The 13871-nt window shown below is 40.7% G+C and overlaps 1 protein-coding gene across 7 annotated transcripts in view; it reads right to left on the bottom strand.

Annotated features, from left to right (window-relative positions):
* Nucleotides 1-13871, bottom strand: part of LOC134619074 (TOX high mobility group box family member 2-like) — an 84343-nt gene that overhangs the window by 29730 nt on the left and 40742 nt on the right. For all 7 annotated transcript variants that reach the window (XM_063464799.1, XM_063464800.1, XM_063464802.1 and 4 more), the window contains one exon: nucleotides 11307-11366. In XM_063464799.1, coding sequence (XP_063320869.1) covers nucleotides 11307-11366 — 60 coding nt within the window. The remainder of the gene's footprint in view (nucleotides 1-11306; nucleotides 11367-13871) is intronic.

The following is a 13871-nucleotide window of genomic DNA, read 5'->3' as shown; positions in this document are numbered from 1 at the left end:
ATTACATTTACTGAGATCAGGAGCAGACTTTTGAAGTTGGAGAGGTAATGAATATATGAAAATGGCTTGTCTTTGTAACCTGCTCTACGGCATTTTGGACCTCAGGTCCAAATCCGTGTATGATGGTCAGGTTAAGATGAATCTTTTTTCTCTAAAGTGCGGCTGATACCCTCTATTAGCTCATCTCAGGAGCTGCACCATTACTTGGGAAGACAACAAGCCATGCATGTAATATCTTCAGAGATAGCCTTCATAACTGCAAGTTGTCACAGACAACAACACCTTCCCATAGCTGCAAGCTGCACAACTCAAATTTGTATGGAGTTCTGATGGAGATGATCAGTACAAAGGGAATACATCTAAAGGGTTTTTTTGTGAGTCTAGTCATGCTCTGAATTCGGCTAACTTCTCTTTTAGTTAGCTTATGGTAGTTTTTATACTGAAACAACAGTGCTTAGGGGGCTCAGTGGAAAGCTATAATCAAACAGATCCCTCCCTTCAACAGCTCTCAAGGTCAAAGTATTTTTTTTATTTAATTTGATTCTTGCTTGTGCTGCAGACTGTTTCAAGATATCGCGCTTCCCCCTTTAGAGTTAGCAGAACAGTAATGAATTATTTTTTTCAGCAAAATATGCAATGTTTTTACCTGAAAAGCGTGTTAAGCTTGTGTTTGCTTAGTTTATGCACACAGCAGATGCTGTTAAACTCTCAGTATACATGGCAATCTCAACACTGAAAATTTCACTTTTATGTGTAAACTTGCAGGTTAAAAATTCCGCAGCCAAACACAGTTCCAGTTTGTCAAGCAATCTTCAGTAATTAACTTATCATTAAACATAAATGTGTTAGTTGGCTTAACTAAAAGTTTTCTTTACCCAAATGGCTGAGAAGAGGAGATGAAGTCATTAGCTCAGCGATGGAATCATTTGTAGGTGTTTAGTGGAAGACGGCTCTTGCGGGAACAATAACATGTTGATCAAATACAGGAAAATGAAAATGTTGCACAGTACGCAGAGAGCCTGTCATGGCTGACAAGAGGTGAACTGTCCAAAGCCAAGAGCGGCTTGTCTTGGATGGACTTTGCTATTAGCGTTTTAGCTGTCTTTCTTTTAATATTATCCACTTTCTGCAATTAAGGAAACACTCGATGAATGAAATGCTGAAGTTTAAGATCTTAACTGACAATGGTCAGTGGAAACCATAATCATCAACACTTTGAGACTTGGATTCAAAATTACACTAAAAGTGAAAGTTAAAATTGTGCAAGTGTTCCCTTATTTTTATTTTTAACAGTACATACATACATTACAAAACTCGATAACTTTGAATGAGTATAAAGCGTCCTATGGAAAGTCATTCAGCCATATGCTTCTTTGTTAAAAATGACAGAGCAGCACGGTTTTGGTGACAAACAACAGCTGGCCATGCATATATAACGGCTTTCACGTCCACCCTGTGTGGTCGAGATAGACGGGTGGCAATGCTAAATCTTTAAAATTCACCTTCAAAGATGAAACTTGCAGCACTGAGAAAGGGCAGAAATCAAACTCATCATCAGTGTGTGTTTGAGCTAAAGCGTGCCACACAAGTGAACATTACAGCGGCAGTCTGCGGGGTCTACAGAGGCTATCTGACCTGGCTTTTAAACGCCAAGGAACTCCATTTGGGTGATGTATCAAGAAAAGCAGACAGCGAAGTACAATAGAAGGAGAATGGAATAGCAGACCCACCAGGTTGACTGACAGAAAGAAAGAACTGGGATAAGTGAAGTGTGTGTGTGGGGGGCTATTTCACCGCGTCCAATAGTAGCTCAGGGTCATAGGTAGCGTCCGTCACTAAAGGACAGGTGGGCTGTGGTAAGCTTCAACCAATCGCTAAAGACTGAGCTAACCTCCTCCCTGCTCCCCTATGCACTGGTAATTCTCTCAAATGTCACATCAAAATGGATCTCATTTAGGTGGGTAAAAAGGACCTGACTCTCCATTGCAGATGTGGGTGGACCTGTACTAGATTGTACGTGAACTCTAAAAACACGGCCGCAAAGGAAGTATTTTGAAAAGGTGTGAAAAAGGGCCATGCGCTGCACATTTATGTCAGTTCGATTTAAGGGAAAAAACAACTCAGTTAAAGATGAAGGGTGATCTTTGTACTGCAACAGAGAGAAGCAGAAAATTCTTTAATGTTTGGACCAGGGCTGCAGTTCTTTTTCTTCATTTTTTTTTCCTGACAAAGGGCACAATATAGTGGTCTCAGCCACATTTCCTATTCTTATTCATTAGAGCGAATTGTATAAATAAATAAAATATGTTGTCTCGTAGTCACTCATCTTCCCCTAGGGAACATGGAAGCCCCAGTAATCACATATGGCACAATAGCTTGCCCATAATCCCCTTTATTTTTATTTTCATGATGTCACTCTCTTTAAGCCCCTTGCTTTATGAGTCGCAAACGGAGTGGAGAGGGGAGAAGAGGAGGAGCACAGAGGAGAGGAAAAAGCAAGGGAGGGGTGAAAACAAATGATGTGGATCCCTCATTGTTCTTTCTCTATGCCCTCATTCCAGTCAGGGCAATAAGAGAACATTGTGATTTACTGTCAGTGAAGCGCAAGAGTGCATCAGAGAGAATCCACTGCGGCAGGGGCCATTAAAATAGATTTAACTTCCCACAGTATTAGGCCAGATGTCTACACTTCTATTATATTTCAATCAGCCATGACCTTGGTCTCCATATGATGAGAAAGATCACTAGGAGAAAAGGGAAGAGAGAGTGGAAATACATGCAGAAAACCAATAGAAATATCAAACTACTTAGTCCCACTAAATCCCTGTGCTCCGTTGTGCTGCATATACAGAGAGAGAGGGGGAGAGAGGCCGGGACCAAAATAGAGCCAAGGTTTCAAGTTCTCTTAAAAGAGTGTATGAATCATTGAGTGCACTCTTGCTGCTGATAAGTTGCTGTTTTCGGGGAGTGCTGCCTTTCTGCGGGGTATGTACTGTACTATTTGAGGGAGTACACTAAAAAGAGTGTGACAGTGGATCGTTTAGATGTGCTTTAAAGCCTCCGATATCAAAAAATGATAGATTAAACTCTTCATATTCCAACAATGAAAATGTTGACTTTCTCACATCACTTTGGACTCCTATTCTGGAACCATTTGTCATCCTGTCATCTACTCTAGACTCTGTTTATCTTTTTTTTATTATTATTCTGAATGAAAATATATATCACTTATATCCGAGGCATCCCTGCATCCATTTCAGTCCTATGACAGCAGAGTAGAGGTCACTGCCCATTCTATTTCAGAGAGCAATGGTAATTGGACTTATTGGCTGACATGTACTGACCTACATAAAGAACTAACAATTCCTGGTTCCAACTGTATCTTACAATCCCTCCTAGCATGGGTGTGGATGTTGTGAGGATGTTCCTCTGATGTTTCTCCAGCATTGTTTTCAGATATCGACGCCTCAGTGCTGGTTCATAGCTGTTTTCCGCCTGAATTCAGGATACTGAAATTGTACGCTCTCTTGAAATTTAAATACACGCCGCGCAATATGTATCTCTACTTCATTCTGCCGACCTTGCCAGCGGCTCTGTGCAGCTTTTAAAGAAAAAGTGAGATGCGTGTTGGCGTTTTCAGACCCTCAATTTTTATTTTTTTCATCCTCTGTCTCAAATGTCCCCGTTTTTCATCTTGCTGGGGAAGAACGCAAGGATGGACGATAGAAAGACTGAAGTATAAGGGGAAGCTTGGTGGGGAGATTGAGCGTTGCGAAGTGAGAAGAGTTTGCAGTCATGGTGGTGGGGGTATAATGGTGCACTGTGAGTCACTATTAAGTAACGGTGCCTTTTCACATCAGCATCGCCCACATTGGGTGTTCGGTGCCAGGGTGTACTGAGGTATCTCTGACTCAGAGAGAAAGAAGGAGAGAGAGAGAGAAAGAAATATAGAGGTAGAGAAAATAGAGCGAGGGAGCGCTGGATCTATACGGAGCAAACAACATCTGGAGCTCGACTGACTGATTGACAAAATATCATCATGTTAGATGTTTTTAAGAGCACTATCCACTTTTTTAATCTGGGAGAATACTGGAAATAAAACCTGGCAGCACCTCAGACTCAAAGCTCAATTAACTAATTGTTAAGATATAGTTCATTTATTTAATGTGATAATTAAAAAAATTCTTTTTAAATGTTGTTTATGGGGGTTATGTGCCAGACTGCTTTTGATTTCATTTGAAAAAGCTAGACTTACTGTCTGGCTTCACATTTACTCAGCAGAAGTTATAACGGTATCAATCTTCTCATCTGACTCTAGCCAAGAAAGTGAATGAGCACATTTGCTAAAATGTTAATCCTTTAAGCTCTCTCAGAGAAGCGATATGCATACTTCCTAGCAAGCAATGCATTTGGACTAATTTCACTCAGAAAGCCTTCCTTTGCTACTTGATGAGGTTTTGCTATTCATCCTTTATACATTTATCTCAGATAATTTCCATCTTCTCCCTGATCAAAATGAAGAAATGTCCACTTTAACCGTTCCCCACACTCTGTCCTTTTACGGTACTTCAAATACTTCTTTTATTGGTCAGCACTGATCCTGATGTGAATGTAGCTGCTGGCAATACAGCAAAAAGTGCAAGTGTGCATTTTATGAGTAAGGCTAAAATGTATCCGCAAGAATAAAATCCACATATCAGACACCAAACCTCATATACATTAATATGAAAGAGAAGGTTTTAAACAGGACTATAAGTAGTCCTGTAAAAAACTAGGTACACCCCACAATTCAGTGGGTTGTAGGAACACGTTTAGCAGCAATAACTTGAACTAATTGTTTTCTGTAAGACTTTATCACAGTCACACCTTTGTGGAGGAATTTTGGCCCACTCTTCTTTACACTGTATCTTAGTTTTATTGAGGTTTACAGGTGTTAGTTGATGCACAGCTCTCTCTATTCAGTCATTCTGTTGCAGAATTGCTGCTGTGCTTGTTATCATTGTCCTGTTGCATGACCCAGTTTCAGCAAAGCCTCAGCTGTCAGACAGATGGCCTCACATTTGACTTGAGAATAATTTAGTATACAGAGCAATTCAAGGTTGACACATTAACTGTAAAATGCCCCAGTCCAATGACTGCAAAGCAAGCCCAAATCATCACCCCTCCACCACCATGCTTGACAGTTTGCGTGAGGTGTTTGTGCTAATATGGTGTCTTTGGTTTTTGCCAAACGGGGAGCTGTGAACTCTGGTCAAACACCTTCACTTTGGTCTCTTCTGCCAAAAGGGCGTTGTTCCATAAGTCTCGTAATTTGTTCGGATGCAGATCTAAGCCATGCTGTCATGGTTTTTTTGTGGGTTTCTTTTTTGTTTTTTTATAGACAAGACGCTTTCTCCTGGCAAACCTTCCAAACAAGCCATACTTGTTCTGTTTTGTTCCAAATTTATTGAATTTTAGCGTTTAACACGATAACTGCAGCACTGCTTGCTGATTATCAATTAATCAAGTGCAGTTGATTTCAACATCTGGCTGCTACTTACCTTCTCACTTTAGATGAACGCAGTAAGGGTGTACTTAGTCGTCAATAGGATTGCATAGAGTCCTGTCAAAACGTTCTTTAAAAAAAAAATTATTCATGCACTAAACTTACGTTCTGTGCTTAGGTAAATTTACTCATTTGATTGACTTTTACATTACAAGTAATAAACAAACGTAGCATTTAACTTAAGTTTTAAGGTAGACAAAGCACTTTTATTTTTTAAAGAAAATACATTTTCTATACAAAAGAAAAGTGGTTTGAAAAGTGTATAATAACTCTTTAACAAAATCCTTATTGAACAAAACCATAAAGCAAACAAATCTTCACGGAGCTGAACTGAAGTGAATCCAAAGCGACTGCGGACGTACCAGTTTTTGCATATGAAGCATAGTCAAGTCCACATGTGTAAAAGCAATACAGTTTTGGGAGAAAGGTGCTGGGTGGAGCGGCAGACTTAAGAAATATACAAAAATAAACAGACTGAACTATAGCCTGAAAAAGAAGGATGAAGAGAAAAAAGAGCAAGTCTGCATCCAACGAGTTAGATTTCTATTCTGATCTCGACCATCAGCCACTGTTCTACTAAAGTCAGCCAAATCAATAGAGACGCGCGGCTCAGCGAGACACCTTGAAGCCAAAAATGCAGTGGCATAAACAGGCTGAAACTTGCTGCTTCTCCAAGGACTAGTGGCCCCAAAGCTTTGTCTTCTGCAATGGGATACAATGCACAGAGTATGCCCCCCCCCCCCCCCCCCCCCCCCATTCAACCCCATGCCACTGGCTCATTTTTTCCTTCTCTAATATTTCTCTAAATGAATTTTCCTTCCTTATCTTCAGTTTTTTGGCTTCATCTTCAGCACGCACATATACACACATGGACTTCTTCACACAGACTCTTATTACACTTTAGGGCGAGGGGAGGTGTGCAAAAAAATCTAGAGAATTATATACGAACGTAAAAGTCAGTGAAATCCTGCAGACTGATCGGGCTGATATGAATCCAAATCACAAGCACTTCTCTTTATACAAAATTAGAATTTGTGTTGGCGTGGGTGAAGGAAGCCATTTTGGTTTGGCTGTGATCGTTCCCATGCCGCTGTTACAGTGCTGCAAAAATATACAGTGCAACCAGCATTATTTTACATATACAAGGCTGATATTAGCACGCTGCCATTTTCATTATATTATTAAGACTGAAATTCAACAGTTTTTCTTTCCGAGTTGGGGTTTATTTTGCCTCCAGCAGAGATTGTCATATTTTTGTCACTTTCAGTTAACACAGAAGTTGCAGTAATTATTGTTCAAAACAACACTTTCACATTTCTGGGAAGGAAAAAAAAAGTGCTGATTTAGGAATTTCTGTAAACAATATTCACTTTTTTTTTTACCCCAGTGAGAAAATTGGCTGATTGGCTCATTGTTTTTATAGCTGGGGAGTTAGCAGTCAATAAGCGCACACTAGCCGTCCGTGTGTTTAACTGAAAGAAAAAAAAAAAGAAGAAATGTGACATATGGCACGCTGGAGCCAGGAAAGCGATTTAAAACTCCTTATTGCTTACACAAACATGTTTTAGTTAATTGGGATAATTGAGATATTTCATAATCTTTATTTCTACAAACTATCGACTTAGCTTTGTGTGTGTGTGGGCAGATACAAGCAAAGCCAGTAAACATAATAACCCACCCACACTTTTGCTTATAAGCTGAAATCGCAACAGGAAAAACCACATGGAAAATATTAATGCCATCAAACTGCCCATGTGTGCAGTATGCATGCATATTTTGTACAGAGACCATACAGTATTTAAAGCCTTGAAAACATCTTGCTTGAGTGGACTGTGTCCAGGCGTACATTGAGCTGCCCCATCAAAACTGTTTCTGATTTGTGGTTTTCACTTTTAAAAAGCACAGAGATGTTATGTGTAATGCAATCTTCTGGCCGTGTTGGACTGTTACCTCAGTGTGTACGCCGCGGAAGACCCCAGACATGCAAACAAAGGAGTCTCTGTTCTGGCTACATGCACCTTTTTCACAGGCGCACATCATGTAAAGGCTTGGCTGGGTATCTTACTGCAGTGTTAAAACCTGCATTAAAGCTTATGGGCTTCTTTCACAAAAAGCTTTACCAATTGTGAGGGTAGAGTATTTCTGAGCATTGTCCACAAGACCAAAGAATATCAGTCTCTACTGTGCTATTCACACAGAATAAATAGAAAAGAAGTAACGGGAAGCCCATATTTTTTTACACGCACAGCTGGGGATTGGTTAAATCTTAGAAAGTAGGGAAAGCATTTTAAAAAGTTATATACTCCTTATGATTGGTGATTATTGTTTACGAATATACTGAATATATTTAATCTGGGTTTCTTTATTACACAGTAATCACCGCTACAACCCGACGCAGAAAATCATATATATATTTATCATATATATACTTGAACCTCTAATTTGCCTGATTTCACTTCAAAAGAAAACCACATGTAACAAACCGCCGCACAGCTAATGCATAAGCGTCAATTGGGAAATGATTGACTTGTATACACAGCGAGCGGTCAGAACGAATTTTGCAAAAAGAAAATGCAGACACATTCCCTGCATGTTATGGCTTTGAAGAAATACATGGGTTAACCTCTTCTGAAATCTCAGTGTACGAATAAAATACTACACAACTCAGCTAAAATATAATGATTTGGACAGCCCTCGCAAAATTGTTAAGGGAAGCTTTTATGTAGTTAGACTAAAGAAAACTTCCCTATTGAAAAATGCCAGTCAGGTAGTTCTCAGCAGGGGTTCATTTTTATGATTATTTTTGTTATTAGTAAGAAAATAGCCCCCAAAAAGCTCAATGTATTATGTTTTTAGAGCTTGTATTACTTGATCATCAATCCAAGACCTAAAGATATTATCTATTAGGTGACAAAAGTAGCACATATTTAACACTAATACGGGGTTTAAGTAGTGGATGGTTGTTCAAAAAAAAAGAGAGAGTGCAAGGGAGAGAGAAAATTCACACAGTGGTCACAGCTTTATTGTTTTTTTAGCATAATATAGTATATTAAATGTGCTAAAAACCCTTTGCAACCATTAGCTCCCGAGCAAAAGGTGCACATCCTCTTTGAAATCTCACGTTTAATGTTCTCTATTAAAGGATCAGGCACCAAACAGTGAACTCTGTGTTCAGAGTGCTATTCAGAACTGGTTTGTAAGAGTCTATTTGACAGCACCGACAGAGCTGCAACTGACATGTTTTGAAAAGCCCAAATTGCCTTATCCACTAAGAAGGTATTTGTTGACACAACACTGCAGACCTGGAGTGGGTGTTGGTGATTGACATATGACCGCTGCAGCTGGGAAACTACAAAGCTGGACATTTATCCCAATTAGCACAAGCAAATGCATATAAGTGACATAATTAGGGCAGATTTGGAAATGCAGCTAACAACGATGGACGTCGAGGTCTCCGATGTGTGCCGTAAGCAGACAATAAGCTGCTAAAGCTTCTACTCGACCTCTCACTATAGTTACTCAATCCCAACATCAAAGGAAAGACAATCTTACGGCTATAGGATGATGGCGTGTGAATGCATGTGTGAGGGGTTTTTATGAGAACATGTGTGTACGGGTTTATGGGTATATATGTGGGTGTGTTTAAGAGCACGTACATATGTTCTTGTTCATCAAAAGGCCCAATTTAAATGTTACATCGTGAGACTAAGCACATTTTTAGAAAGTGAGGGCATTTTGCCGGATCTTTACTTCTTCAAAGGGCTGTCAGAGTAGAGGCATGTTTTTGGAGGGGTTGGTGTTATAATTAGATTAATTTTTAAAGGGTCAGTTACACAATTTTACAAAATTAAAAGCAAACTTTGAAAAACAGATTAAAGCACCAATCTTAGATTATGTGGAATACCCAGGAAAAAGTTTTTATATGTATCTTGAACATTTAGGCAAAGAAAGATGTGCATTCACTCATCTGTCCGTTTTCCCAGGTGTTTGGCTGCTAGTCTATTCTTCACATCGCTTCCCCTTTCCCGTGTTGTGAAACTCAATGCTGACATCACTGCTCTAGTCCAATCATCTTTTCGCCCGCCTTCTTCAAATCAATCTGTCTCCACTCTGCGTACTATAAATCGCACTGCTCATCTTTTATTATCCCACGTGGACTCTTTTGTGCACCCACTCCTCCACCTCAAGCAAGCCAATCAGTGTATCATGTGCATCTTCACCACCACCAGCAGCTAGATTGCGGTGGGGTCCTGTCCAAGTTTCTAACGCTGGATTCCATTCTGCTGTGATGGGCCACCAAAGTCTAATCTGCAAATTTGATAGTTGTATATCTTCTAATGATCTCTCCTCATTGAATTATGTTTGTTTATTACCTTTGTTTTTGGGAGGAGGATGTAGGTTACATCTCAATGTCTGAACAGAGAAATCCTAAATCATGTCCATGGGCATGCTGCATCATGAAATTGGCAAAAAGGGGCGGGTCTTCCCTGAAATATTTGCAAACAAGCTGGTTTTTATTTCTGATGGAGTTTTCTGATTTCCCATGAGCCCCAATTGTTAGACCTCATTGCGCCTTCCTCTTTTTAAAAATCTGGGAAAATGTCTCTCTGCATCATAAAGGAATAGGCAAAAAGATATGTTTTGCAAAGTGGGTGAACTGACCCTTAATCTTGGGATAGTGGTTTAATAGTTATGATGGTTATGCTGATCCTTATGGGGACAATGCATTGTTACCGGCGCTATGCCCATATTAGAAAGTGCACGATTTTCACACGACTGAAACTACACAGCTTCTTGCACGTGAGCTTATAACTTGTGAATTACTTTGTGTCAGAAAACGTGTCACTTCCTTTTACAGTAAATGAGTATGTTTATATGAAACAGTGTGTGCCTGTGCGTGTCTATGTCTGTGTGTGATTGAAGGTGTGTATGGATCCTGCTGTCCTTGGCCTGACTTATTTGGAAAAGCGCTAATTGATGTGGAGCTTCCACCTCATCGTGTTTTGTCAGGACATGAAGACCTTGCTGCTGGATCAACAAATCCTGGAGCTCTGAATTCTGCCATATGTCCAGCCATGTGTTCCCATCTACCAGCTGGGAGCACTCAGCACCAATCCTGTCTTATTCACTGAGTCTATGTGCGACTGGGACCATGATGCTCCAGAGTGGGACCAGAGATCCAACTAGCTTGTTATTGTAAACTATTACTGCTGGTTTGTCTGGTTCAGTGGGCTGACATGTTGCTGAAACTGTGAGGGCTGATGGATTAATCCATCTGATGTTAAATAGATATAAAAAAAATTTAACTTTTAAGTTATTAAGAATCAAACCTTCCAATCATATATTTAATATTTAAATCTGATCTGAAACCTTGTGAAACACACTGACTGTCACATCAAATGATGGAAACATTTCTGATGCAGGCCTATGAGAAAGAAACTGGTGGACATAGTCATTTTTTTATTAATATTCAGAATTTCCACAGAGACAAAAGCATAACTTGGAAATGTGCCCACAACAGTGGCGGTAAAAAGGCGACACATCACTTTTGACTTGTGTTTTCCTCTCATGTTAACCACATGGTTTGTTTGTCCATTTTCCACTTTTCTTCACTGAGAAATGTGTACATTTCACATTTTCCAGTCTACACCCAAACATAACAATCCATAAACTCTTCTTGTTAAAGGGTGACATCAGCTTACTCAGACATTTATTTATTTAAGTCTGCAGGGCTTACAGGAAAAGACGTGGGCGATCTTACCTGGTTTGGTGACCGAAACTCTTGGTTATTGTCATTCATGTACATGTTGTCACCATCAAACTGTGAACAGAAAAAAGAAAAATAGAAATAAACATTGTATCCAAGAAGTTTTGTTTTTTTTTTTTTAAAAAAAAGGGTGGTGGGTCTGTGAAAGAGGTACTAAAGAGGAAAAGCTCTTTACGGGTGGCCTGAAGTGTGAGACTAATGACTTTGTCACTTTGGTTAAACCTCGTGGTGGCATGGCAGCATGGGTAATTACTGTTTCGTCAGCGGGCCGGTAATTAGGCTACATGAGCAAAGTGACGAGAGATGGGCTTTTCCCTCTGGGCTGTGCTGTGTGTGTGTGAGAAAGAGAATGAGTGCGGGTGAATCTGTGAGTGCTTACAGTAGTAAAGTGTGCCTGGCTTAGAGGTTTGCACATGTGTGTTGGTGTGTGTGTAGCACAATGAGGGCATGCTGCGTCTTTAGATTTGAGCTAATCAGGCAATGAAGGATCGCTTGCTGCAGGTGCCAAAACATTGCTTGTCATGGGGTTAGGACTCACATAACAACAAATTACTTTTGACCCACGGGGATGCTGGGAAGCAACACTGGGTCATCATTTCAGAGTTTCATGCAACATGCTAGCCTTCATGTCTAGCATGTTACTGAGCTAAATTCCCCATCGAGATCAACTATGAGTGCGCTACGAATAAAGAAAAAAACCACAGACGGATTCTGTTTTTAGCTCAAGCGGAAATGAGATTCAGCCGCCACAAACGGCTCGGTAACGGAACCTGTGTGCTGCCAAGGTGACTGAGAAGCTGTGACCACGTTAAGAAGAGCAGCGTTGTGAAATGCTCTTGGCTTCCAAAGGCATCAAGGTTTGTCACCGCGCACTTGCGGCAAATAGAAAAAACCTTGACTGGAGCGGGTAATGTTGCACGTGAACACACGTACACATAGAAACTCAATGTGTCAAATAATGCTCCCTTTTTTTTGTTTGTTGATGGAGGTCGTTCTTTGCAATATGACTGCGCAGTCGACTCGGGAACAGACAGGAGAAAAAACACGATCAAACTACACAGCGCTCCATGTCAAATTCCTCAGATGTGAAGATATGGGAGGCCCTTTTCATTTCGGGTGGTCTGCTTTGTGTCGGCAAAGAAAGCGACCAAAGCCTTGAAAAATAGACACGCACTGGATATGAGTGGACGCAAATGGATCATAACATATACCTGCTCAAAAACAGTGACCAAATAGACCAAATAAGTAGACTAATGGACGGAAATGGGCAGAATTCCTGAGGGGGAAATCTAATATCTGCGCTGGTAGACAGGAAAAAGTCGAAGCAAATGAGCATGTGAGTGGTGAGAAAGAGAAATTACTGTACATTATTGTAGGAGAAAGGACGGGGGAATGAGTTCCTGCCTCGGGGCAATGCTTGGCTAACGATGCATACTGTGGAAACCCTGGTGAGGATTCACTTGGTTATTCTAATGATTAAATTCATACGAAAACATGAAACTGACACAAGAGGTGCATTTAAGCCTCGTTCACACCTGACATGATTAATCCAACATCACTGCACCAGCAGCTGGAAAAAAAAAAGAACCCTGACATCTCATCTTCACATTAAACTGATAATTGTTCAATGCCACACGCTAAAGCTGCTAATTTGCTTAATCAAGCATGCCGGTGTCTATCATCTGACCGAACTGTGGCGGGAAGTGACTGCCGCTCGCTGAGAGGGCCAAACTAATGTTGACCTTGGTGACATAGCTGCAATAAACTCTTCACTCCGCACATGAAAGCCTCTTGTCATCGCCTAACTGAGCAATTTCATTCCATTGAAATCCACTTTGATATCACTGGTGACATAAAGCCATTCCGAGAGCTTCTTCAGAATAAGATTCTCTCGGGTGAAAAGCGACTGCGAACAATGGCATTTTCAACCCCGCGAACGCCGCCACGGCTCTCATTACAGCTAATTCTGCCACGTGAATTCTTCGAGAGCGAATCCTCGACGGCGTTTGTTTCTGCCCTGCTCTGAAGGAACAAATGAAGTGAGATAATGTTTATTTTCACCAATTAGATCTGTAATGCAATATTCACCAAAAAAAGGCTCAAACTGCCCAGAAAGGTCAACCATTTTGTGCTTCAACATGGCTGCCCACAGACTGCAATGTAAAGCTCTTTCCTCTTGCTCCTTTTGATAGCTCTCCTTAGCAGTTCCTCACTCTCCCACTTAATATGCCAATTTATCCTCGGCTCAATGCTATCAACTCTGCCATTACTCCACATATACACCGCAGAAATTCTCTCATTCCCCTTTCTCTTCATCTTTCCCCTTTCCCCTCAGTCTCTCCATCTTTCTTTCCACCTCCTTTCGTTTTTCACAGTTTCTCATGTTCCCCTTGCTCCCTTTCCCCCCCGTGTTTCTCATCCTCGACACCCTTTCCTCCATGTTGCAACCTCCTTACTTCCACTTCTCTGTCTCCCTGCCTACTCCTCCTTGCCCCATCTTTTCTCTCTTTCTTCACCGGGCCTTGGCATCACTTTCTCATCGGCAGTCTAATTGGGCAT

The sequence above is a fragment of the Pelmatolapia mariae genome, linkage group LG20 (assembly GCF_036321145.2).
Source record: "Pelmatolapia mariae isolate MD_Pm_ZW linkage group LG20, Pm_UMD_F_2, whole genome shotgun sequence".
Lineage (NCBI taxonomy): Eukaryota > Metazoa > Chordata > Actinopteri > Cichliformes > Cichlidae > Pelmatolapia > Pelmatolapia mariae.
This window is presented reverse-complemented; position numbering and strand designations above follow the sequence as displayed.